The 27,721-nt window shown below is 40.7% G+C and overlaps 3 protein-coding genes across 5 annotated transcripts in view; 2 read left to right on the top strand and 1 right to left on the bottom strand.

Moving 5' to 3' along the window:
• Positions 1-883: 883 nt before the first annotated feature.
• tprg1l (tumor protein p63 regulated 1-like) lies at positions 884-4,918 on the top strand. The gene is made up of 6 exons (XM_085781531.1): positions 884-1,232; positions 1,455-1,546; positions 1,715-1,765; positions 1,880-2,005; positions 2,147-2,300; positions 2,902-4,918. The coding sequence occupies exons 1-6, from the start codon at positions 1,005-1,007 to the stop codon at positions 3,094-3,096; spliced, it is 846 nt and encodes a 281-aa protein (XP_085637657.1). The 5' UTR covers positions 884-1,004; the 3' UTR covers positions 3,097-4,918.
• On the bottom strand, positions 4,407-19,812 carry wrap73 (WD repeat containing, antisense to TP73). Its single transcript, XM_085781530.1, has 13 exons — positions 19,638-19,812; positions 19,038-19,125; positions 18,716-18,868; positions 17,060-17,176; positions 10,491-10,563; positions 9,534-9,637; positions 9,265-9,351; positions 8,777-8,911; positions 7,999-8,076; positions 7,828-7,930; positions 7,613-7,738; positions 7,308-7,499; positions 4,407-5,614 (listed from the first exon to the last, which is right to left on the bottom strand). The coding sequence occupies exons 2-13, from the start codon at positions 19,104-19,106 to the stop codon at positions 5,502-5,504; spliced, it is 1,350 nt and encodes a 449-aa protein (XP_085637656.1). The 5' UTR covers positions 19,107-19,125; positions 19,638-19,812; the 3' UTR covers positions 4,407-5,501.
• Positions 17,131-27,721, top strand: part of tp73 (tumor protein p73) — a 29,021-nt gene continuing 18,430 nt past the window's right edge. Inside the window, exons 1-3 of one of the 3 annotated variants that reach the window (XM_085781526.1) lie at positions 17,131-17,337; positions 25,124-25,219; positions 26,369-26,519. In XM_085781526.1, coding sequence (XP_085637652.1) covers positions 17,306-17,337; positions 25,124-25,219; positions 26,369-26,519 — 279 coding nt within the window. In that variant the 5' untranslated portion in view covers positions 17,131-17,305. Of the gene's footprint in view, positions 17,338-22,108; positions 22,309-25,123; positions 25,220-26,368; positions 26,520-27,509; positions 27,694-27,721 lie in introns of those variants that run through there. The other 2 variants (XM_085781527.1, XM_085781529.1) reach the window with 2 other exon arrangements.

Raw genomic sequence — 27,721 nt, 5'->3', positions numbered from 1 at the left:
AACCTTTTGCATTTGTTTCAAATTAATAAAAACAAAACAAAACAAAAAAAACCCTATTTTTGCTGGGCACTATTTTGTTTTGTTTTTTCATGCACTTTGAGGTGTGCCTAGGTTTAGATATGACCAAATTGTTTTTCTTTTTTTCAAATACTTCAGTTTATGTTTAGTTAACGCTTTTTTCATTGTTTTTATGCACTTTGTGATGTGACTGTGTTAAATGTGACCAAATTTTAAGGGAAACAATGACTAAACATTACTTTCTGATAGTACATTAATTTTTATTAGTTTAAAACCTGTCATTACCTGCTGCTCATCGGCCACTGAAAATGTCTGGCTCAGATAAATGTCTTGATTTGAGAAATCTGACCCAACTGAACTTGTGATAGAATAGCCCTGGTCTAGACGGAAACCCAACAGTTCCCATCAAGAGCAAGTGCACAGCAACAGTGATGAGGAAAAACTTGGAGAAACATGGAGCAGAACCAGATTCAGGGTGGGACCATCTGCCATGAGCGGTTGAGTTGAAGAGGAAAAGGAAGAGAGAGAGTCGGCTACAGACAAAATAAATAACACTAAAGCTATAGCAGACATTTGAAGAAAGGCCATTTGACAGGCTCAGACAGCCACAACCAAACAGGCCTAAGGCAAAGGTTTTTTTTTTTTTTTATATGGTCACAATCAGCAGGCTAATGAGATGCATAAAATTAACGCCCAATTTGAGAAGATCTTATGATGAAAGCACCAAAAAGTAGGAAAACACTGGTCCATCCACTGAGACACCTGTTCCTGTGATTAGCTCGGTCAATAACATTATGTCCCTTTAAGAGGAAGGAAATTAGAGGGGGGAAGTGAAGCAAGAAGGGACTACTTCCTCACAGCCCTCACAATCAAAACACTATTCGTGCGCAATGGGTGAGTCTGCACCCTCGGATGCACGTTTTCTCATCTAAGGCAAGGCGCACATTGCCGGGAAAAAGCTCCTCGAAAAGCGTTGTCGTCGCACCATGCTCCAGCTCAACGACTCGGTGGAGCCGGAGAGTCCGGGCGCTGCGGTCCTCCACCCTGCAGAGACCGAGGAGGGGGTCGAGGTTGCCTTCACGCCGCCGGAGGCCGGACGAAGCCTCGGACACGGATCGTCCGTGGCCTGCTGCCCCCCGTTACAAACACTGACACCCTTTCATGTGCACAACCCCACGGTGCAAGCGAAAGTGAAGGACTATTTCGTGTTCAGGGTAAGTGAATCGGCGTAAGCGGCACATGCGTAGAGACCTATCTTCAAAACAGCCCCGACGCTTATTTTTTAAATTAAAGATGTGGTAAATAAACACGAACTGACATAAAGACCTATAGTAGTGTATCGTTTAGGATGAAACCAGAGCATCACAGGGAGGCAGGGGCCGGGGAGATGAGGAGGATGATGATGATGACTGACCGTGGTGTGATGCTGATCTCAGCCAGGTACCATCGAGCAGGCTGTGAGCGACATCAGGACTGTGGCACTCCCTTCTGAGGATGGTGAGGTGCTCAGCGTCTGGCTGTTGGCCGAGTAAGTATCCCAGCCCCATGAGACTGCCTTATCATCTAATGTGTGCATAACAGGCTTTATTGTACTCATGAATATAGCCTACTTTCAGGCTCATAAATAATATTCTTAAGTCTTTCTCTGGTTATTTGTTGTTATTGTTGTCTGTTTTTTTGTCCTGGACTTTCACAGAGTAGACCACTGGAACAATGAGAAGGAGAGACTTGTGCTTATAACTGATAGGTAAGAAAAAAGAAAAAAAAATTGTTGACTCATAATTTGAGGAAGTTTACCAGATTACATGTGATGTTTGACATTGTTGTGACACCACTTGTCATCCTGTGATTGCGTGGTTAGGTCATTGCTGGTGTGCAAGTACGACTTCATCAACCTGTTGTGTCAGCAGGTCATCAGGATCTCTCTCAACGCTGTAGACACCATCTCAGTGGGAGAGTTTGAGTTTCCACCAAAATCCCTTAACAAGTAAGCTAACAAGAAAAGTCAGCCAACGGCAAAACGGTGTTTACTCTTATGTATTATCAAGGCTCCAAAGAAAATATTGGATAGGTTTTGGAGAGATTAGCTGGTTGATCACTTTGCTCTTGTGTTTTTTGTTTTAAACAGGAGAGAAGGCTATGGGATTCGTGTTCAATGGGACAAACGCCCTCGGGCTTCATTCTTAAACCGCTGGAACCCGTGGTCCACAGAAATGCCCTACGCCACGTTCACAGAGCACCCCATGGCCCGTGCTGACGAGAAGGTGGCCTCTCTCTGCCAGGTATAATACCTGTAATGTAGTATGCCTGTGTCGTATTTTTAGTTGATCCTATGAATACTTTGACATTTTAGAAAACATCTGTGCTTGACATGTCATGATGAAATGTTTTTTTGTGTGTGTTGGTGTCTAATTGTCTGCTGCTAGGTAATCATAAAGTCACCTGAATCTGAGTGTAATCTTTCAAGACATATTCACCACAGCTCTAGCAGTTGCAGTCCAGATGAAAACTACAGACTGATCGCAGCTTTAAAGACAGCATTCATGGTTACTCATATTATTTATGTCCTGACTTTGTGTATGGACAGTATTGTAAGAGCTATTTGTGTTTACTCACTGGCATGGCAACAACAGTACCCGGGGCTATTTTTCAGGAATATGAGTACATTTTCTCATCCTCTGCCCTTAGCATTTCTACATGTAATAAACAAAACTCATTTGGCTGCATATTTACTGTAGATGCAACTCAAGGAGATGTTTTCATTCTGGACATCTTAAATCTGTAGAGGTTATACACTGTTTTCTGTTTTAGTAAATATAGTTGATTGGATGTTTTTTGGAGAGATGTTGTGGTTTGAAGTTGATTTTCTTCTTCTTTGCCAAGTTGGACAACTTCAGGACCCAGCTGGTGCAGGCAGTGAAGAAAGCCCATAAGGAGCACCCTATACCCGGTCGTGCCAACGGTGTCTTGATCCTGGAGAGACCCCTGCTCATCGAGACCTATCTTGGCATCATGTCCTTCATCAACAATGAAGCCAAGTTGGGCTACTCAATGACCCGTGGCAAGATCGGCTTCTAAACGCCAGTTTCTCCAAATTACAAAGAGTCCAACCCATGTGTTTGTGTTACACTGCGCTATCTGAAGGAAGCCGTCGCTCCACTAGAGTGTAATGCGCCAACAATCAGTGAGTGTAAGTTGAGCCCATGAGATGTCCACACCTTGGTGTCACAGACAAGTGGTCAGCCTACTGTAGGTGAATGATGCGCAGCACTGCATGGACTGTCTACTCATTTGTTTGTAGTCCACCCCCCTGGTCCCTGTCTGTCAGACAGCTGCTCACAGATCTGCCATAGCTGCCTGGGCCCTCAGGAGTGACGGCCCATGTGACATAAGCTGGAGAGAAAGGACACAGCGCTTACATCAGTTCATCACCTCTGTACTTATTCTGGGTTGAGCTATTGAGCTTCATGTAGTTTAATGCTCCTTGTTTAACCAGTCACTGACGGGCTGTCAAAGCTAGCGTACTGTTTAGATTTGCTAGATGCGTGCTAACATCAGGGTTGTTATTCCAGATGTTGAGATGTTGAGCTGAATTTAGTTTTTTTCTGCAGCAAAAGAGCTGTCAAACTGTAACATCAACTAGGGTTATGTTTCATATTTGCTACATAAATATGAAGGATTGTTTATTTCAGATTTCAGGGTCATCTGGTGGAAAATGAATAGCAGCTGATAGGAGTTTAATGCTCATGTCACATGTCATTGTAATAAACGTTACTAATATGGAAACTGTTCCAGGATTTGCACTGCTACACCGAACAACTCTGGGCTCAAATGTGTTACTTGTGGGTTATACTTTTCAGCATGTTGTGACTGTCCTCTCTTATTGGTCAGTGTTGTGCTCCCCATACTTACATTTGCCTAAATTGTGTCGTAGGGAGGGAGACACTGTACCACTTTGAGAATGCTGTTAGCTACGTCAGCTGAATTGATGTAGTATGCTACAGATGTTTTACGCAACATGGATTTGTAAACTATGTTTGCTTTTATTGTTGTCGTTTGTTTTAGGAATACATTTGCACTCTTAACTCTGTGGAGAGAATAATGGATGAGTTACAAAATTAAATACATGCAAACAAAGCTTTCCTTTTTTAAAACTCAGTTACTTAACCACATGCTGTATGTATATTATCAATAGGACTTAGGTGGTGATTTTCTTCAGATGCAGCCAATAATATCATTGTGCTACCAAAGGTAACAGACCATAATTTCATGCTAAACAACACCAATGAATATTTGTGTCCCAGAATGCCCTTTTCTGGTCTTAACCTGTGCATGTTCCCTGCACGTTGTGTTTGCATGACAGATGTTTTTTTGTTTAAAAAAAAAGAAAAAGAATAATAACAGATTTGTAAATAAGGACTTATTTCTCTGCTGGTACTTTGGTGCAGTTAACACATGATTGACCCTAGAGAGTGAGCACTTCTTTACCAGTTCCAAAGTATTTTATTTAGGGGTTTTAAGAGAGGTTACTTTTTTCTTCTAGACATTTGTAGCACAGTAGCCAAAATGGAGAATAACAAATGCCTACATGTGTTTGTAGGAGCCTTGGCTTTGGTTGTTACAAAGAAGTGCATTTACATTATCTTCATACTGTACAGGACTGTAACATGTTATAGTTCAAGTGGCTGTGTTAATAAATGAGAAAGGACACAAACGATGTTTTGAAGCCGAGTGATTACCGTCCTAATATGCTTAGTCCTGCTTGTTGATTTGTCGTTTGGATTTCTAATGACATTTCAGTAGTTAGTGGGAAACAACTATTAAATTCTACCAGTAACAATGCAGAAGTTGCAGAATAAAGATAATGTCACTAATGAAGAATAAAGAACTGCTTTAAAAATCACATACTGAAACACCTGTATCGTCTTTGTTCCACTGAGCACATCACAGCACTGGTAACTTTATTTATTATGAAGTTTCATTTGTTTTAACTCTCTGACTGTGCTCACTACAACAGCTGCATTAATTTTTGCATGTTGCAAGGAACTGAACACAAATAGTTTTGAAGAACAGAAAAGGTAAGCAGCACACTTTTAGTCTCATTGTTTATGACAAAATTTATTCAAAATAGTTACGCTGTTTTATTTTAATATACATACAAAAGAAGAGTGAAATCTATAAAACTTTGAAAACAGCTATCTTCTCACAGTGTAAGGAACTAGTGCTTCAGTACAAATTTATTCTAAAAAAAAGTGATATTTATCCTACACATTTTCGACTCGACAAGAAAAGGAACATCTCAGTAACCTGCACTGAGGGCCTTGAAAGCTTAGTGAGCAGATATATGTGTTGTGTAACATTTAGAGGAGTGTTTCCACCGGTCTTTTGATCATCACCTTCCCACATTCCCATCCAAGTGCTTGTGTCTGGATATGCCTGAACTGTGATCCAGTCATTTCTCGATACCTGTGTTTTTGTGTCTTTTAATTGTCCTCCTGGGCTGTGTCCATGTAGCATAAACACAGCTGATCCTTTCCTAGCAGGATCAGAGAGTCTCCTTTGCTGTGCCAGCTTAGTGATTGGACCTGGAAACCACCTAGAAGAAGAGAGAGAGAGGAAAAAAGGGTCGGTGATGAAAATACTAATGAACAAAACACTGTTAATTGTTGTGTACCGATACATTGAGATCCACTCTTTGGTTTGTTCGCTTTGTGGTCCTTATAAAGTCTTACAGATTGGAAAAGACAATACTCAGCTCTTTGCGTTTTCCACTTAAGGATTTCTAAGTAAAGGGAAACAACCTGTCAGTGTAAAACAAAACATGAAGCAGCACAATTGATAAGCAGCCAGCATGTGAAAACTTGGATACCACAGATCTACTGCAAAATTAAAACAGTATATGCTGTATGTATTGTATCTTTTTTTACAGCAGCCACCCCCAAACTCACTTGACCACTTGAAAGTCAAACAATGTTTCCCCCCCACACACACACACAAACACAAACAAACACACTGGCCTGTTCAAAAAAGCATCTATGCTGCTCCAACTATGAAAGTGATGCACTCGTCATTGCCTCACCATCAGGTGTTCTCATGGTCACACAGTGTGTAAGTAAATTGCTTTACAACTCGAAGCTTCGTTAGTTGCCATGGTAATCGATCATGAAGTCCGTGATCGATTTTTTTTTTTTTTTTTCCTTTTCTCCTTTTTGACAACGGTTCCCATCGGCAATTGTTACATTAAATGAGTAGGCTACATGGCATCCTGGAAACCTGCCTGATTTTGGAGATGTGTTTGTTTGCCACTACTTTCATTATTTCAAAAATGTGAAAACTTGCATTGCATTGAATTTCAACCAAATTAGTTATCAGCTGGGATGTTTGAATGTGATATTTGTTGCCTTTCACACCTCATCCTGGCTGTTTGCCTGGTTGGTAAAACACATTCAATTTACCATCCAGGTTAGGCTAAACATGAAAAAACAATATTACTTGAACCTTACTTGGGGAGGGAAAAAAAACAGATAAATAAATTCATCCAACCTGTTTAATCAGTTCTGATTGCTTTTTAATATGTGACTATGTATATTTGTGAGTAACTCAGTTACAAAACTGAACACTGAAAACTTCAGCTGCTTATTGTAAATAACCTCCCACAGCCCACCTGCAATACCTTCACAGCCCACCAGGGAGCGCTGCCTACATTTTGACAACACTGTACAGTACTGTACAGGCAAACTCACTTGACCAGACCCAAAGGAGGTCTCATTTTAGACAGGGTCATATTCAAAATTGAGCTTACTTTAAAATTAAATTGGGCAAGTTTTAAATGACTGACTGCATCCAACACTGAGTTTAACCTATGTCTGCCACAGCTAAATCTAAGCAAGGTATAGATCTGACAGGTTAATTATGCGTTTACCCCATAATTTTACTTTATGCTGGTTTAATTTTGTTTTTTAACTGTATCCATTTTATTATTTTATTAGCAGTTTAATGTTTGACTACATGTAGGATCTTTGTTTTTGCTTTTATATTTCTGCATTACCACGGTAAACATTGCACCACAGCATAGAAATAAAGGTTGGATGAATCCAAGTCAACAACCCCCTCACACAGGGAGGAATATTATGTGATTGGAGAGTTAAACCAGAACAGTAAACACTCCATTAGTTTTGGTCTAATATCATGTGATTTCAAGGTTTAACGCAACAAATATCTGACAACACACCGCTGCTGTGGATTCCAGCTACATGACGGTGGCAATTCTCAATGATCAAGAATGTTACCTTCAGTGGGGACCTGGACAGAGACGCATCCTGCTGGGGACCATAGGTAGAGTTTGGTGTTGGCCGTGCACATTGCCAGCCGCAGGTGTCGGGGGTCCCACTGAAAGCAGCGCACAGCTGATGTCTGTTGGAGTACGGCCTCTAGGCTCATCCTCTGCATGTCCCACACCCAGACAACACTGGCCATGTTGTCTGCAGTCAGAGAAACACACACGGCCATTCAAATGCATCTCAGGTTATAAGGTTGTGAATATTTGCAGCAAAATGAATTTGGATGTTTTTAATATACAAGATACCATTTTTACCATTTTTGGTAGCTAAAAAGCGACCATCTGAGCTGAATGCCAAGGTAGAGACACCGATTTTGGGGTTGGCTCGGTCTGGGTCTGGTTTGACCACAGGAATTTGGACTGGCAGTGAACAGATCTCATCTGCATGACACAAAAACACATTTAAGTTTGATCGGACAAATTTGGGGACTTAACCATATATTCTTGAATAACAGAAAGAGCAGACGTACACTTGCTCTGGGTGTTGAAGAAGGTTGTGCCAACTGTGATGTTGTGTAGAGACAGGTCATCACTGCCAACAGCAGGTCTTCTCTCCACTTCCTTATACACAACCTAGAAACACAACAATAAGTGAGTAATTGAAATGGAATGACTGAGACTCAAAGTTGGGAAATACTCACAGTTTTTGGGCTGTTGACGGTTGCAGGGTGATCGAACTGGGTGATTGTCTTCCATGTGATGTGATTGAGGATGCGCACCTGACATGAGGACATCAAAGTCTTTTACTGCTCTGTACCGATTCAAAATTGCACAAAAATCTATCCACCCATGCATGCATCAGTTCAAATTTATACTACTTATAATTTACACAAATTTCATGAAGGTCAACTTCACCAATTTTAAAAATCAAGGTCTTGGGACTCACTATTAGATATTAGGGTTGCACAGTTTTATTTGAGGTTTCCTGTGTGCGATGTAGAGAGAGAGAGGAGTGTGCCGCTCTGGAATATGTTGACAAATACATTTTATGGCTTTATTAATACAAGAATATTAGACAATTGTTTTTGTCATGTTTTAATAATTGACACTATCATTTCTGAGACTGAACATGGGAGCTCAGTTTCGCGGCTGAGACATGAATAGACTACCGTATTTCTTATTACTTCAGAGAGGGACAGCCTTGCACTGGGAAAATCTAATTTAATATCAATTTACTACCACAAATAATAAGTTACTAGATGAATGGGAAAACAAATCTTGACAGTTGCAAATGGAACTGGATATTGTTCTGATGATCGCTGATCACCAATATCATCATCCTTTGTCATGTGAAAAAGTTGGCTGAAAATATTTTTGTGAAAACCTGATTAAAAATGGTGGAGTACTGTTTTTAAGATTTGTTACAACAATACATGCTGTATCAAACTCATTTCCAGAAGTCGTCTTGTCTGTTCATACTTTTTCATCGTAGCTGCCGATGGCTAGGAACTGGCTGCTGGGACTCCAGGCCACAGACTTGACACCCAGCGACCACTCATAGGCGCTGTAAGTTGACAGCAGTCGGCCATCCAAAGAATACAGTAACACCTTGTACTGTGGAGAGGATACACACACAAAATAACAGTATTTGTCTTCAGCTTATTTAGCATTGAGCTAAACTAATTGTTGTACTTTGATCATAAGGTGCTTCACAGTAACAGGTGATTTCTAATGCTTCCAGTGCAATGACATTTCACTTGAATACTTGCACAATGTATGATATGATGACGTCATTAGATGATGCACTTACCAGGCCTCAAAAGACAAAACAAGATTAAAAAATATGGGTAATGAAAGCCCTTGTTTTTACTCCCGCTTCAGTTACTGTGTCTAAATGTGGAGCTCTGCCCTCAGTAGATTGGTTTTGGTTTTTCTTGAATTTGATGTCTGTAAAGCAACCGACTCACTTCTAGACAGCTGTCCCACACTGCCAGCACACAGCCATTGGGAGACCACTCCAACCCTGCCAGGTCCTGTGTCTCAGTCTCAAAATGCTGAGTTAGGAGTTGAATGAGAGGTATATGTCATACATTTACAGAAATAAGTGAAACTGAAACAAAAACAAAAACGTGTTTATGCAGATTTGAATATTGTGATTCATACTGTAATGCAAATCATGTCAGAGTTGAACTGTAGTGGTCATGAAACTCAAACTAAATTTAAATGCTCCACGTACCCTTAGTAAATGCCAGTCATCACACACAAAAACACTGACATAGTCTTTGCAGTCCCGGCGCTCAGCCAAGGCCATATAGCAGCCATCTCTGCTGAAATCTATACCTGTGGATGGAAAATGATGTGTAAGAACTGTAATTTTCTAGGCAGTAACAGTTGTGGTATATCATTTAAAGTGTGATAAATGTTTTACGATAACAACGTAATGACCAGGTTGAACTGAACTACTGAAAGAAATCCCACCAAGCAAGATGTGCATCAGTCATACTAAATGGTTCCATTTGACACAGTGCTATATTATAGTCCTTATACAGTCAGCAGGTATCAAGAAGTTTATATCATATCCTGACTTTATAACTAACTTTCTTCATTTTATCACTTAAATCAAGACTCATGAAAGTTGGTTCCTTAGCAGCAGCAAAAAATAAATAGACACACTAAAAATGTATAGCATTTGATAAAAAAAACATTACATTACACTGTCTAGATGAAGATTATATAGATTATCTATTCTAATAACTGAATATGTAACTTCACATGTTCCTGTGTATTTGATCCAAAGTAATCATCGCACACATTGGCACCATCATGTCGGTGGTATGCAACTATCATGGTCATATCATCTATGTAACGGCTGTGAGAATACATGGGTCGCAGAAGGGCACAGTATTGCATGTGGAAAATGGGGAGAGTCAGAGACAATCATTTTTCCCCAAGTTGTTGACAGGCCTGTTATGAAGAGCATGCCCCATCTACTGAAGAGGGCCACAGCTGTCAGCAGAGAGGACCATAGTTTGGCCACATACCCAGGGTCGTGCCACAAGGTAAAGAACGGCATGTGATTCATGACAAGCTGAAGCACTCAGACCTCCGGCCCTGTCCTCAGGTACTCCTAGTAATACAGATGCACACATAAGCCACGAGAAACTAAATAAAACAATACAATTCTCTTACTCACCCTTCTGACATGCTTTGGGATACTTGATGTACGACACAGCTTTGGTACACAGAGACCAGACGGTGACTCTCAGCTGTCAAAGCAACAAAGGGGGAGGAGGGACAGAGAATAAAACAAAATTAACATTGGAGTATATTCAGGTGAAAGTTTAAAGAACAAGCACCAAACAGCTAGAAGGTATAAATGGCACAAACACATCCAAGAAAGGCCCCAAGAAATACAGGATTTGTGACCGAAATATTATTGTGGGTGAAAAAAACAACAACACCAGTGTCTTGCTCAGTGTTCATTTTTCAACGAAGGCATACACAAACAATTTTAATGTAGTTATTATAGAACTGTGACCAAGACACTGACACTCTGGTGATCAGACTGCTTAATTGCAAACTGAGTCAAGCAAATCTTTAGAATTTTTGTCTGCAACTTCTTGTTACTCACGGCATGAACAATAATAGCATCATGGCATGGGTGCCAACAAAAGCCTATTAATAAGAGGTCAACCATTCAGGTCAATGGCCTAATGAGCACTTTAAGTACTCCCAGAGACTTGTCCATCAGCTGGGCAGATCCAGAACCAGCCTGCACTAGCATGGTCCATTGTGGTCTCTAACGTCTGTGGACAGAACGTCTTATGTTTTTGAAGAGGTGTATGATGAATCTCCATGAGGGATATGAGACTCTGACATGTAGCAAATCCATCATTAGACGGATGGTCCCTTAGGACTCTGAGTGGAGTGCTGTCTATCAGTATACTTCCACAGGGACTGAATGCATATGTTCAAGCTTTGAAGTCAGACAGGGATCAAGAGACTGTACAGATTAAATTAGAACTTGAACACATTAAATCCAAGGCAACATCTCGACAAACAGCGAGAAAACACAACTGCTCCATTAAGAGGCCAAGATGTAATCTTAGACAAGCTTGCTACAAGTGTGACAAATTAACAGGAAGTTGTGTAGCCAGCAGATTGACAAAATGAAAGGCAGTGCCAAGGAATAACTATCTGGCCACAAGTCGGCATAACAAAGAGACCACATGCTAATGCTCAGTTTTGACAGCGGTCACTCAAACACACACTCGCCTCACTTCCGCAACACTGATGCCATCGAAAGAACGTGGCACTTGTCCAGCAGTGCAGCCTGTTTGGACACAAGGACCAGTATGAAACACATCGTCTTGCCCTTGAAGAGACAGGGACATGTGACAGTTTTTGGAACACTGTTAGAATGTGCGGTTTGTATGTCTGGGTGTTAAGGTGCTCAAAGAGAGAGCTGCAATGCCACTGTTAACAACAGGCCAAGAGTGGCAGTGTACATTACATTTTATAAGCATGATGACTGCAACATGTATACATAGGAGACATATGAACATTCCTGTTTATAATCCAAATTATTATTTGTCTTTTATATGATACAAACAGTACACCAAAGTTTGATTAATATTTCTATAATTGACATTTACAGCATAGTTACATTTGGATGCCAACTATGACAGCAGTGAATGCAAAATAATCTAAATGGCAATGGCATGCAAATACAACACTACACCATTATAGGTGTTAAATGCATGTCCCTCATACTTTCCTTTACAGCTTACAGGAAGTTAATACCATATGGTGCACGTGGCCCTGTCTGATCATGCTTTGAATGTAAAGCTGTTAAAATCTTGAACTTAGCTGGTGCACCGAGAAGACTGTTAAACACGTTCCTTTTATATTTCACATGTTTATAATTTTTGACAGTGTGTTGTCCTCAAAACCAAGGTCAAGTTTACCAGGCAGTATACCATATTCAGTACTCATTCCATTTTCAAAACAGGGTGTAAGGATCGGTGATGATGTGCAATTTAAACTTACTATATCAAACTTACAGTACTGAGCAATTGTTAGTGACAACATGGCTAGATATTCCAGAGAAAACCCTGTCCACAAATGCCACAAATAGAGCAATTATATGATTCAACAAAAATCTTTTAGTAAATAAAAATTGGAGCCCGTCCCTGATCCCGCATTTTGCCTTTAAGAATGTACAGGGTTAAACTATTGAAATGATGAGGCTTTCATCACCGTGTGCAGACAGACATCTGAACCCGGCTAAGTCTGTCACCTAACTGGGCTAAAGTGTCAACCCTCCTGTTTGGTCAAGATATCCAGCTGTGTAAACCCTGTAATAACACTTCACAGCACACTTCCTGGACATCCCCTCCGAAATGGTGCCATGGCAACCAATATCAACACTGCTCAAACACAAACAGACTTACACTTCTTGGATGCCTTGAACCCACCACATAGGGGACGCAGAGCTCAAGACCCGAAAGGCAGCGTAATTTTAAACTGGGTGGAGGAAGGGTAGCATGGGGAAAATAGGTGGGAAATGCTTTTCCATGTGGGGTGGTATGCAATAAGATCCTTAGTTGGTAAAGCTACACTTTAGATGAAGTATCCTCACCAAAGGTGAGCAGCAGTTTAGAGATGTGAGCTGAGGACTTGAGGGTGGTGTGAAAAGGCCAAACTCCACTACAACAGCTGCTGTTTATCCGTCAAAGACAGAAAAATTAATGTCCGTGATAGGGTGAGCATACACACAAGTGGTGATCAGTATTGGCTACAATTATGGACCAGTACAACTTTTCCTTTCAGTATTGTCATTAACCACATGGGGTGCTTGTGTGTGTTTTCTATAAAAGGGTGTGGAAGATGGACTGCAAATCAATGTTTCATGACATGGCTGTCGTGAAGTCCTTTGAGACTGCAGCTACTGTATAATTAAGAGCTGTAATAAACTTAACTTGACATGTTCTGATACAACAAGTTCCTTGGAGCATGGCTTGATAAGACAGTTTTGGATCATTTCTACCAGCTCATCCTTTCGTATCTTTTGGAGATTCATACAATGAAAACAACAAAATTAGGACAAAGTCCCAATAGACCAAAGTTAATGACAGCAACCTGGAATAAAACATATCTATCAGCCATTCTGACTGTGCGCCTGGGCTGGTGCAAAAGAATGGGCGAGTGCATTTGATGCCATATAGGCCTATCTGTCAGCACGGGATTAGACTGTAACATAGACTGTAAAAAGAATGGACGTAGCGTCCGTGACGTCACCCATTGGTTTTGAGGAGTCGTTTTTGTGACTCAAATATGGCGGCCTGTACAGCGCCATGTTGGATTGGCCGGCCGAGAACCCGCCCACTGGCCTCGAAGCAGCTGTCCACGGAGCTGCTCGGACCTGTCACTCAATGTTTCCGCGCCCTAATTGGCCAGAGTCTTAACCTTATAACAGTAAAACGGTAGAGTTAAAAAAAAATTCACCCCCCTCAGAGTGTGTGCGGGGGTAGAAACTATCGATTGAGACGAAAAAACGTTCTGACACCAGGCTTTTAACATGTTTACTGAGGATGTAAAGTCGGCGATTTTAACATGGGGGTCTATGGGGAATGCTCCCTTCTGACACCAGCCCCCAGAGGAATCCGAGGGGATTGCAGTTTTTTGAACGCGGAAGTGAGCTTCACTTCTCAGACCGACAACTGCCCCCTTGGACTGTAAGCATTCCACATCTGAAGCCATCTGAAACCAATATAGCCTATTTCTCCTGTTACAGCCTCATGATTCTACCAAGGAACTGGAGCTTGTCACAGCCCACGCATAGGTATGGGTGAGCTATTGTCCCATGATGCAGTGCAGCAGCTGTCTACGTTTACAGTTTAGTCCGGTAGTGTTTTTGCCAACAATGCTACACGCTAGCAAAGGCTCCAGCCGTACTGGCCAAGAATGCTATTGCTAATCTGATCCCAACAATGTAAAAACCATTAGAGAAGTCTAGCTCAATGATGTCCTTGGCTGGAGTTTTTCCACCCTCAGTTTATCACCCCTCAGCTGGTAAAAGGTGGATTAACATGGATGTGCGAGTGACATTTTGTGAGGTCCTAACATAAACGATCGGAATTCAAACAGGAGACAACTTGGGTGAAGTCTCACAATGCATAGGCTTGGTTTCAGTAATGTGACTTTCTATTAAATCTGTGACATGGCGCCGTAATGTATTACTGCAGCTGTTTTGTTTTTTTTAAACATGTCCTACATTGAAGCAGTTATGGTTCTAGTCAGCATTTCTAGATGGCAGGAAAAGTGTAGTGTCACCTGTAGTCTGTCAATGGCTGCCAATGGAATACCTGTTAGCATCACAGGCCTATATACTCAGAAATTATTATTATTGTCATAATGTTATTTGTGAACAGATTATTGCATATCTACGAATCAAAAGGATCTAAAGCTATTCTGAGAAGAAACAACTGAAATATTTTTTACAAAAACAGCCAGACACTCAAAGAAGCCAGCTAAGCAGATTTACACAGACAGACAAACACACACACGCGGGGGCACGATCCACACCACAGGCAGCTGTCCCTAAACAAGTTAATATAGCAGGTTGTTTATGAGTGGGGCTGAAATTCAAGCCCGACACGAACACCCGTCTGGCATAGCCTTAATGAAATCTTGGGCTGGGGTGAAGGTAAGTTCAGTGGGCCCCTTGGCAATGTGGTGGCCTGGTGCCTCTGGTAAATCAGTTTTGAGACCTCAACCACAAAAGGATGTTCAAAAATGGCAATAAGTACTTAATGTTGCTTTTCATATCCAGCCAGGTGATGAGGACAGTGAGGAAATATGGGTGAAAAGATGTTGTGTCATGGACTACGATGACAAACCTTGTTATTGTTAAAGCATAAACAAAATACTAATGAAAAATAGTCATGACAATCTAAAGCCTGGTCACAGTCACTAAACTGTCAACTCTTCCATTTTTCATTCAATCTCCTCTCCTGCTTTTGAGTTACAGAGATGCATCATAACAAGGTTTTGCAGAACAGCTTGTTGAAGTTGACCTTTTATCTTTTATATACAAAAAACGTCACGTCAAAATTTGATCCTATTACACATTTGTGTGTTGGTTTGCCAAAAATAGCATGATTTCTTGAGTTCTGACAAAAAACATGACCGCACACCAAAGTCTAATCAGTTCATCCGTGAGTGAACAACCCAGACATGTAACGCCTCCGGCCCTGGGCCCTGGGCCCTGGGTGTGGCTAGTGCAGAGATATAAAAACTTTGATTTTGATTTTTTAAAGGTGTTCAGAAATGGCCATTTGTCCTGTGTGTCGCGCCTCCTTCCACGAGTTGCGGCACGAGTTTACCCGAGTAAGGAAAACAAATTTGATTGGGATATTCAATGTTGGGCGAGACCGAGCTCGGTGTGTGTGTATGTGTACAGACATTTGATTGACGGATGACGGATCCAATATTAGTGGCTGATGAATCGTGAGCAACGTGACGCATAATTTGTGCGCCTGCATTATCCAATGTGAAAAAAAAACTACCCCACTTTGACCCTGGATTTAGTCGAAAATATAATTTTGCACAAAGTTTGGGCTACACTGTCTGATAGATGAGTGATTTCACAAATTCTAAGACCCATAGTGGGCTCAAAATCAATTTCATTTTCCGAATACCTTTAATTTGTCCTAAACTACACTGTTCTGAGCTGATGATCTCTTTAGGGACTCTACAATCTTTTGCATCCTATTCCTATTTTTTTGCTTTATGGAAGACGCACATAGACACAAAGCAGACATGCCACAGACACTTGCACTCGCTGCTCCCCTCTGCAGACCAGACACAGTGGTGTGTTGGGCCACAACACCTGTCAAATGATTCCAGGAGTCAGGTTCAGCATTACAGACGTGGTCAACGGCGGTGCCCCCATCATATTCCACATTGCCCAAGTGTGGCTGCTCAGTCATTACAACACATGGCTACTGTGAAGTGAATGTAAAACAGGAACTGGGCGGCACAGAATGGAGCTAAATTCATCATTATTTAATCAGTAGTTGACTTTGCAGACATTCAACAACACTCAACATCTCTTGACCTTAATTTGGCCCTTCCATTAATCACATGGTTGATAAATACAAGGGAGTGAAATTTCATCAAAACTATTAAATTAATATATGCAGTTCCATTTTTTGGTGTGAAAAACCTCTAAAATATTAGTATCATGAAATATCTTCCAAAATGTGACCTAGGGCTTGGCATCACTGTATTAAACCAACAGTTGCAGTAAAATCATTAGACAATTTTAATGGCAGTAGATATGTTGAGAATCTACCTGGAGGGCCTCAGTCTGGCTAATGAACTCATATATTAAAACAAGATCTTTAAACTTTTATATAACTGTAAGTAACAGAACATCAGTAAAACGACTTGCTGCCAAAGAAATACCAGACCTACATCGTAAGGGCACAGACACATTGCACCCGTGTTCTAGAGGTACTTGAGACCCATGTATGACAGGATGCTAACAGGAGGGGAGCTATGAAATCAGGCTGAATACATGCAGCAGGTGGGGGGGTGGGGGTGTAGTGGTAGTCAAGGAAGGCTCTGGTGTCTGGCTATTTTCAGGTCCCCCTCACTTGCGGGCCAGCAACAGTTGAAACCAGACAAGCATATGCATAAACACACTTCAGTGTGCATGAATGCATGCACACAAGCACACAGCAACTTCACACTTACATGGAACTCGGTGGTGTTGAGAATGTGACGTCCGTCTGGACTCCAGCGTGAGGAGACTAGTCCTATTGAGCCCTCATCAATCTTACAGTGCCAGTCGGGCTGTTCAAGAGACCATACCTGAAGAGAAAGGCAGAGTCAAGAGGAGAGTGACAGTGGGACAGCAAACAGCCATCACTGATGACATCTCTCACATATCCTGCATCTCCTTCGATTTGATTTCAAACAGTAAGAAGTGCATCAGAAATCATGAAAGACTGGCGTTGGATACCTCTTCAAAGGTATGTTTATGAAGACACAGACATTACACCAATATGCCGATCTTAAAAAAAATCTTTAAAAAAAGTATGGACATTAATTCACAAGTAGTATCCCTGTATTCTGAAGTTATGGATGAATCATTAACAGGTATAGATGCATTAAAATGGGCATACGGAAAAAAGAACAGCATTGCTTTAGAGCCATGTATGTGCCTTTGAATTCATTTTTTAAAAAGTCTCAACTAATAATGACTGTAACTATTAAAAAGATGTATTATGTTGTGTGATGTAGATCTCTAAATGTTTAATCATCATCAAGTAACACTGGAAAACTTCTGATCAATATGACATTTCAATTTGTACAGACAATGAAGTTCATCATGAGATTCATTCTAACCCTAACCCTAACCCTTCCATTAGAGAGGAGAAACTTAAAACAGCTTGTAAACAGAGTTGGATACAGATTTTCATCTGTATATAAATTTCTAACTGTGGTGTAAACAGGGCATGTTTGAAGTAGACTGCTCTACAGATTAAATTAAATGGTTTCTAAATTTTGTTGACACTGGATGTGGTAATTCATCAGCAAGTTTTATGCAAGATTTGCCTAAAAACATCACCTTACTTTTTTAAGGCTTTGTGTCAATCACACAAAACTCATGCAAGAAAAATCCTACAATAAAAAAAAGAGAGAATAAAGATGTTCTTTAACATATTCATCAATAATGTTGCTTTTCTGCAATCACTCTTCATTGTTTCTCAAAACCTTTGTTTGCCAACTTCATCTCAGACACCAGCCCCTTTTAAGACCCAGGATCTGCATGTCTGTCTTAAAAGTTCAAAGATTTTATCAACTACAAAATCAAAGCAAATGTAATTCATGGCTACTCTGTTCTTTCTATCAACGTACCAAACTCTATAAATTCAACACAGTAAACATACGATTAATATGATTTCTCAGAGACTTGTTTAAAAGCCACATAAAATGTTGTCAAATTTTGAGTGCACTTAAAAGTAGCAGAAAACTTTGGCTTGGGCAATATCTAATGACTGTTAAAGATAGTATTCTAACTTTCTTGTTGTTGGTTAATCCCTGGATTATTGTTTACTTAGTCACAATTAACACAGACATGAACAGTGCATGACTACTATGTACAAGCTTTAATGGGTGCTTAAATATTGTTCAAATGATCCAATAAAATATTCCACTTAAGAGTGACAGAACGATTAAATGGCAAAAATACATTAACTATTTTCATACATTCTGAATACCTATGACTTAATCATAGCTAATACCACCAAGTGTAGAGGTCTAGACAGACTGCAACTCTAAGAAGTATATAACTTACACCTACACTATATGCCCATACTTATACGCCCCACCACCACCATGACCTACCTGTACCAGTCCTCTCTTGTACATAGCACAGAGAATAAAGAGAGAGTCCGAGGACCACTCCATGTGGTTGATCTGGTCCAGGCAGGTGTACAGCTGCAGGATCTGCAGTGTGCTCACATCTCGCACCACCAGCCTGTACTGCACACAGGTAGCCTGTGGAGTACAATCACAGCCATAGCACAAGATTGGAACTTGGCTGACAACCTCAACAGAGGGAATTAACTTTAAGTTTAAAGTATTATTCATACAACATTGCATTACATTACACATAGCTATGTATACATATTAGCGTGTAGTTTTTTGTTTTGTTTGAAACACTTACCAAATATTTCCCATCAGGGGAAAATTTACAAAGTTGGTTGGATTGCTTGAAGACTTCAGAAAAATTCATCTTGGAATCAAACCCGTTCCTGTAACGTTACGGTGGAAGATTAACAGTAATATGACTGGTCTTTAATATTCTCAACAGGCGCAGTTGCCAAACATTAACACGTGATGGCACCATAAGTCCAGACAATGTTTAGCTTCATGCAGTAAATGAACACACACATCATATACAGTTCTTGTCTGATGGAAATAGAGTGGTTGCGTGGGGAAAACGACTCGACTTAGTCTGTTTGTAAAACATCTCAGCAGAAAACGTAACAGTTAATACATGTCGCTGAACGTAAAGCGGAGCTACCTGCCCCTTGCATTTGCAAAATATAGTTCAAGGGGAATAAAGTGTCACGACCACTCGACCTCTATCCTCTTGCTATGAATATATAGATAACTGCAACCCAGTAACGTTAGTAGCGGGAAGCCACCGTTTGTTATGTGCTAACGGTAGTCTCAGTTGTTTTGTTGTATGGACTAGCATGTGACGTTGATAGCATCTTAGCAGCTAACCGCCGCTGTTTTCGTTAGTAATGTCAGAACTTACCAATACTCTCAGTTATGTCTGAATGTAGTCTATTAGTGAATTGTCGCAAAAAGTCCAAACAGCAGTTTCGAGAAGTTTTTTCTCCGCATGATTGTCTCAGAGCACAGGTTGTTCATCAACTGTTGCTGCTAGTTTGTTGAAGTAGGTAGCGAGTCTACAAACATTGGCCAATCAATGCCAGTCTGCAGCGTATTGCCTTCTGGGAAATGTAGTTCATTCTTTTGTCTTTTCGCTTTTCTCAGCATGTGTTAAAAGGTAGTTTTATGACCGGACCCTGGTTTAGATCTTTAGTGGAATGGCTTTTGGTAATGATGTTCATTTTGTCAAGAAATTGACTATTGAAATGTTATCGTTTATTGTTAATGTTGGCTATGGAACAGCACATGTTGCCATAGCGACAGAAAACATTCACAAAAACATGGCGCTGGATTTGTGATGATCCCGTCACTGGTACACACCTTCTTTTTACAGTCTATGGTACACACACACAAAGATTTTCTAATTCTCAACAGATTTTTATCTGCGAGGGACCCCACACATGAAGATAAAAAAAAAAGTTTTGCTCGTATTGTGTGTGGTGTACTCCGATATTCCAAATAGAGCACACCACCACAGCAGCACACACCACACACTTGCTAGAATCTCGTCCCCCACGCCAGAAATCTCGCGTTATCAAACGTGATCTGACATACTTTGTTGATAGTAGCCCATGGAGACGGTAGCCACACTGGTTTGTGTTCTTCAGTTATCTCGCTTACATTCAATTTCACGTCACATTTCGCGAAGTCGGTGACTCAGGATGGTCGGGTTCTCCCCACACACAAGAGGATTTTTGATCGAATCGGTCACAATTGTCGGGGCCGACGATCGTGAAGATTGAACATATTTCCCGATCGTCGCCCCCCGACCGTTTCCCTAGCCGATTATGTGTAGTGGTACCTATGAGTGGTACAGGTGAATGATGTAATCATAGACTGTACACAATATCAATAACAGGTTACATAGTACATTAGTATTTGACATAACAAGGTCAGAAAGTCCACAATGAAAACGTGCTTCATTTCATTGATTTTTATAGATTTTTGCACAAGTTTTGTTTTGGTGAGAGGATGTACAACCAGTTCTCCTTACACAACCCAAAATTACATGATAAAAAATATAAATAATACCAGATAAATAATAATATCAAGCAATTCTGACTAAAGAAAAGGCATATCACGTGCTGATGTGTCAAAGGGCAATCAAATCCTTAGGACAGAGAGAAGCAGAGAATAATCAAATCAGGCTCCTCCATAAAACACTAGGGGCCCTGACTCTGTCAAGTGTTATTACAACAAATTCAACTCAGTAGTCTAACACCAGTAGCCTTGAAGTTGCTTGAAACGCGGTCCGTTTAATTTATCTCCACCATCATCCCATGAACTTGTTTTCACTTCCTCAGTCCAGTCTGATGCAATGCAATTATATGTTAGCTTTAGCTAGCATCAATGGACACAACGCAGTATTTTAACAAATCAAATATCAAAGTCATTTTTTATACTATCAAATGCCTTAACCGGGGCCCTGTCAGTCAACGAATGTTACTTGTGGTCGACTATTTGGGGCAAAAACACAGCACAAACGAGAAATGTGCTAATCATAGACTGGAAAAAAATAGGTGCTAATCGGGTGCTAATAGCACTCTGAAAAGCGGAAGTGACGTCATCAGCAGAAGGCGATCACCTGTTTTCCTACACTCGGCCTGATTTCTGTTTAATTGGAGGGTCTTTTAAACTCTAAATGTAAACACAAGCTAGAACTAACCCAATTCTTTGCTTGCAATCTCAGTTGGTAGTTCAACTGAGATCCACAAGTAGCAATTTGATTGATAAATGTATATTTGAAAGATTGATGTAGCCAAGGCCTAGGAATTTCAATTGATTGTGTTCACAAATGACATGTGTTTTTATTCGTGGAATTTGTTTGTGTATTTGCATGGTATTTTGTGAGTTGTGTCAATGTTTGTTTGTTTTTGTTTTTTTGTCTGTTTGTTTCTTTACAGATTTACAAACAAATTTAGACTCGGATTGTCAATGTGTGCACACAAGTAGTCTACAGTGTGTGCAAAATTATAAAACGAGCTCTATGTTTTTCTAAACGTGCGATTATAAATTAGGATTTAAAAACAAAAAAACACTCTACTCCCAGCATAAAAGGCGATCTGTCATTTTCATTCTGTGGGTTATGTTTATTTGCACCAACCTTCCATACTATCAATATGTCATGTAGCCTACAAAAGACTATGTCCCACCACCATTATCGGCTATCTCTCCACCGTGCTGCAGAGGCTTTCCCGCTTATGTGCGCCCAAACCGCGCTACCGCCTCCCTGCTCCTTCCAGCTCACCCCCTCTCCTCAGCTCCGTCTCCCTCAGCAAAGCTCACAACTTCCCTGAACAGCATGCAAATCAGTTTCCCTCCAGCTTCCTTGCAGTCAATTTTGTTTCTCCGAAAAGTCAATCATATCTAATACTTGTTATCTACCATACTCTGAATTAGGTCGATTTTTGTGCTTTCTTATAAATTTTCTTTTTATGGAAGGTCACTCTCTGGGTATGTTCGATAATAAACAGGCAGGTGCTCGGCGCAAGATAATCCCTGTGAATTCGGATTGGAGTAATAATAACCTTCAGGTACGTTGATTTATTTGTAATTGTATCTAATAGTATCTCGTAGCCTGTCTTAGTATCTAATTGACTTTATCAGATCTGGACACTTAGAATTGCCTATATATGTTTTTCTGTTTCTCTAAGCCATTAGGTTTATCTGGCGGCATTTTCCCTTAAATGTTACATGTTTACTGTTAAAACTCTCCTTTAAAGCTTATAGACTGAAAAAGCTGTCTAAAGAATTGAGTGGGATAGGAAAGTGGGATAGGATTGCTCCAATATTCAAAAGGTTCTTCAAAGCTTAAAGCTTACAGTAAAAGCTTTTGTTTTATTTTATTTCATTTTATTGGTTTTGCAGTGGGTCGTGGTTTAGATAATGATTTGTTAACTTTTTCTTTGTGTATTCTAAACAGCGTGAAACATAAAAAAATAAATTAAAAAAAAGCCTAATAAAGACTATCTCGTCCAAATTAAATTAAATGCAGCCTAGGCGTCAAAAAATATTTGTATGGCCTAATAGGAACATAAACAATTTATATCCTACTAAAAACAAAGTAGCCTAATAGCCAATGTGCATATTGAGGAACATTTGTTTATTCATTATTCATTCTTCGGTAACATTTACATGTAAGTTCGTGCAACTTTCATCTTTAATTTACCTATTTTTTGTGGATATGAAAGAAGCGACATGGATTGATGGTTAATAGCAGCACCGATTCGACAAACCTCGTTCTTTGAATCCTCATATGTAATACATCACTTGGGGCAGACGAGAATCGAATCTAAAACAATTTTTAAATTAATTTACACTCAGTTGGGACTGTGCATTGTCTTTCATAAAATGGCCCTTGGGAGGAAGAAGAAGAAGACGAAGAAGAAGATTGTGTGTGTGTGTGTGTGTGTGTGTGTGTGTGTGTGTGTGTGTGTGTGTGTGTGTGTGTGTGTGTGTGTTGTCATGGGTGCCGTAACCGGGGAATGGAGACACAAATAGGCCTAGAGACAGGTGACTATCAGAGATTCCAATGTTAATGATGACATGAAAGATCCAGTAGGGGCCCTAGGCCTCTATATGTAAGCCTATACAATATTAAAAGTTAAATGAGAGGCTAATAATTCAATGAAATTTTGAAAGTAAAATGATATTTTTCATTTCATCTATCTATCTATCTATCTATCTATCTATCTATCTATCTATCTATCTATCTATCTATCTATCTATGTAATCTAGGCCTATATCTCTAAACCTTCTAGCATGTGCCTGCCTGGTGAGAACAGCCTCATCCCCTTGAGGCAGGTGAGACATTCATTGTCCAGGTGGAGTCTCAATTAAGCTGTAGAGACCGAAGTGTCGCTTTGTCAGATCCCCGGCGCTGAAATACGGGCACAGGGAGTGGGAGCTGGTTTCGTGCGGCGGCGGCAAGTCGACAGGGGAGCAGCGGGAACCAGCAGCGGGAACCAGCAGCAGCCAGGTGGTGCGGAGCTCCGTGTCCGCGACGCGTGCATGCGTGCGTGCGACAGGCCTCATATTTTAACTATGCATTTTGAATCAAAACTTTATTAGACGAGCCTAAAATGCTAGGCTAGTAAGTATCCACAGTGTCAGCTTGACGAAAAGCAAAAAAAAAAACAGCCTTTGTTTAAGAGGCATGACATCACTTTTCATGTTTACAAGGCTGCCTATATCTCCAATCGATCAGTGCTGACCAAAGTGAAAAGACCCCTACATAGCCTGTAGAGATAAGATTAGGCCTACAGTAGAAAAGCAATAATTTAAAGCAACAATCACAATCAAATCGAGTTAATTCATACTTTAATTTTGTTACAGATGTCAAAGGGTTCATAAAAAATAATCGTCATACATCTGCAGCCAAATCATTTCCCGAGGAAGTTTAGATTTTGGGGTGAGTCGTTGCAGCGCGTGCATCTTTAAAACCATGCACCTTTGCCACAGTTTTTCTTGTGCACTCCTTCAGAGGGGTTACTAAGGAGATGTGACGCTGCTGGTGGTGCGTGCGCGCAACTGTGTAGTAAACTTTGGTACGAGTAAATAGCCCATACCCAGACTGGATTTTCCGCTGCATGTTATCAACGCATCAAAGACGAGACAGGATGGAAAGGAGAGAAATCCGTCTTCACGCGGTAGGCCTGCAGTCCGTTTGAATCTCTTTTGATTTATCACGGATAAATATCATATTTACCAGCTTTAACTCAACCCTCCCCCCATTTGCAGGTAGGCCTGTTGGTTAGCTACATGTCTGGACTTAAACAACCATGTCATCTGCTAGGTTGAAATGAAAGATAGTGATTGGATGGATCTGCGGTTTAAAAAAAGAAAAAGAAAAAAAGGCAAATTGCTGAGATATCTTGGTTGAAACAATGAGAGATTAAATGCACCCACGGTAAAGCTGTACCCGCTCTTGCTTCGGGAAAATCCATGATGTCTGGACTTGGATGTTTTAGGGTTAGGGCTGGGCTGGGATGTTCTGAAACAGAGGAGGTGATGTGTCTTGGTCTGGAGGAGGGAAGTGAGATGGTGATGAGCAAGGCAGGTCTGGGCAGGCCCAGTCCCCCAGACGCCCGTGCCACCACGTTGGGACTACATTGGTGCGATCACACCTGGATGAATGTGTGTGCGTGTGTGTGTGTGTTTGTGTATGCACACGTGTGTAGCCTATATTTGGAACCGCTTCTTCTTCTGTTTGATGAGAAAACAGACAAAAACGACCACGCAGTTTGTTTCCACAGTTTTATGGCTATTTGCCCGATTTATTAAGTTCATATTAGTACCATGCTTATTCTGAATAATCATTACTCTCTCTCTCTCTGTGTGTGTTTGCAGAGTGATCTGTACCTCACCAGACTACCCATCGTCTAAGATGTCCCAGTCCACAGTGACTGAAGAGGGAGGAACCTTCGAGCACCTGTGGAGCTCCCTGTGAGTGTCAACACATGTGCACCACTGTTTACTTTCCATGTGTTTAACATACAGTGTTTTAAAATAACAATATAGATGACGTTTTATTACAGATATGAAAACATGTGTGATTCTCCAGACACATTATTTTATGAGCAAATTGGGTTTGGATTATTCCTAAATCAATACTCATCAGCATATGCTTCATTTCAGTTTAGGCTATATAGCATTTAAGAAAGGTTTTTTGGTTTTTTTTTTTACTGTTGCTTGTTGATGCTGGATAACAATAAAAATATATGCTACTATAAGCATGGGCAGTGCAGACAGTCAAATGTGAACACATTTCTGCTTTTCAAACCAAAAATTCTATCTGTGTCCTTGTGTAGATTTCTGCGGTGTAGAAATCTTTTTAAAATCTTTTTCGAGAGATGTAATGTTACTGTTCTGTTGCTAAATTAAGGCTTTTCTTTTCCCTTTTCATTGTTAAATGATAAATATTGGTAAAAGAAAAAAAAATCTTTTAGAATTGTTTAAAAAAAAATCAGAAGTTGGAGTAAATCACCACACTCACGACCAGCGTATGCCGAGGCCCGAGGTGCCAGAAAACCACAAATAAGTGTACAAAAAATCTGCACATGTGGATCTGATGCAAGTTTCAGTATGAGTAAAAGAAAAAAAAATCTTATTTAATAGCTGTGTTTGTTTAAAAATTTCTTATATTTTAGGTACCCCAAAATTACTGTTCCTTATCTGTTAAACAACAACTGCTGCAAAAATGCACACAAATAAACAAATGCTCTGTAAATACAGTTCCCCAATTAAACAGAATTGTTTTCTGGTGTTTTCGTTGTTCACTTACAGTAATGAATGAATGATGAATTTTCAGGGCATTTGTGTATTTGCATGTTTTCTGAAGCTGCAGTAGGCTACACTAAACTCTGGGGGCCATCATAAGATCAACATACTGATTATTTTATCAAGGGCCTGTTTACACTTTTGTTGTTCTTCTTTATTAAGGTTGAAAGTTACCTGGATAACACTGGTACATTCAGAGAAATGTTGATTATTATATTCTGTTCCCTGTTAAGTAAAAAAAGAAAAAGAAATGCATGAGCCACCATTGCTAATTCACTTTCGATCAGCACGTGTCCCCTGTGTTTGTGTTCGAAGGGAGCCAGACAGCACCTACTTTGAGCTCCCCCCAGGCAGCCAGCCAGGTGAGAGGTCGGTGCCTTCCACCAGCACCCCGGGGAGCCACCGCAGCGCCGCCGAGGTTTCAATGGATGTGTACCACATGAGGGACATCAATGACAATGTGATGGTAGGAACGCAAGCCCCCATTACATTTCAGTTTGTATCTTTGCGGTCAGCTTATGAGAAGCTCCAACTTCTTTCTGTCCTGAAGGCTTTTTTTCAGATCCGATGGGTTTTCTGTAAGCACACACACGGCATCTGTGCTCTATATGTGCACTGCACACACTTCCTCTTTTCCCATTTTAATGTAGTAACCCATCCTTTCACTTTTTCCCTCCAGTGTTGAGGAAATTCCCTCCCATGTAGATTCCCTCTTCTCTGCAGCCTTTTCCCTCTCTCTCTGTCTCCCTGCTGAGTGGCCTGTAGGGACTGAGGAGCGTGTGTGTGTGTGTGTGTGTGTGTGTGTCTGTTATTGTGCGAGGGGAGGGCTAATTAAACCCCAAGCCAAGGCTTCATGCTGCTCCACTGTAGAGCCATCTGTAGGCTTGGGAGGGTCTGTGTGTGTGTGTGTGTGTGTGTGTGTGTGTGTGTGTGTGTGTGTGTGTGTGTGTGTGTGTGTGTGTGTGTGTGTGTGTGTGTGTGTTTGTGCGTGCAAGCATTAGCAAACATGCACATTTGTCTGCAAGTGTATGCACCTGCTTGTTGTTGTTGGTGTATACTTTGTATCCATAGAAATAACTTTTTTATGCACAAACAGCTCAGTTTTCGGAGTGGCCACAAATGGGATTGAACATCTTCTAAACTCATGGAGGAGATTGTCTGATTCTTCTAACATTAGTTATGATTTTTTTTGCGAGACAACAATCATACTGACAATTGATCCTGGACACCTTTTCACTCTATCCATCTCTGTCTTCCAAATATAAGTCCAGAAGTCACTCCCAAAAACACACCTTCTGATCTGTAATATTGGTAGGATCTAATCTTTACGTGGACAAGCCTGGGCCTGTCTGGCTGGTTAATGAATAGTCATGACAGAGAAAAAAGGGGGCGGAGCAAGGATTTGTTGTTAGATGCAAGGCAAGTTTAGAAGGCCCAGTCCGGCACGGGGAAACAAGTGGAGGAGAGACAAGACGTCTCCTGTATCCTCCATCATGTCCTGCTCCACAGAGAGGCCAGCTGGCTGTGGAGAGCTCAGCTTTTATACAGTAACGTTTGACCACAGCAGAGTGCAATCTCATGAGACAACATAGAAACACCCTGTCCTGTCTTTCAGGAGCCTTAAGATGCTGTATGGTGTGGTAAGTGGACTAGAATAAATTGTTTGTG

This window comes from Trachurus japonicus, chromosome 7 (genome assembly GCF_045865225.1).
Source record: "Trachurus japonicus isolate A0001 chromosome 7, Traja_1.0".
NCBI classification, from domain to species: Eukaryota; Metazoa; Chordata; class Actinopteri; order Carangiformes; family Carangidae; genus Trachurus; species Trachurus japonicus.
Note: the sequence above shows the minus strand (reverse complement) of the source record. Positions and strands in the feature narration are given on the sequence as shown.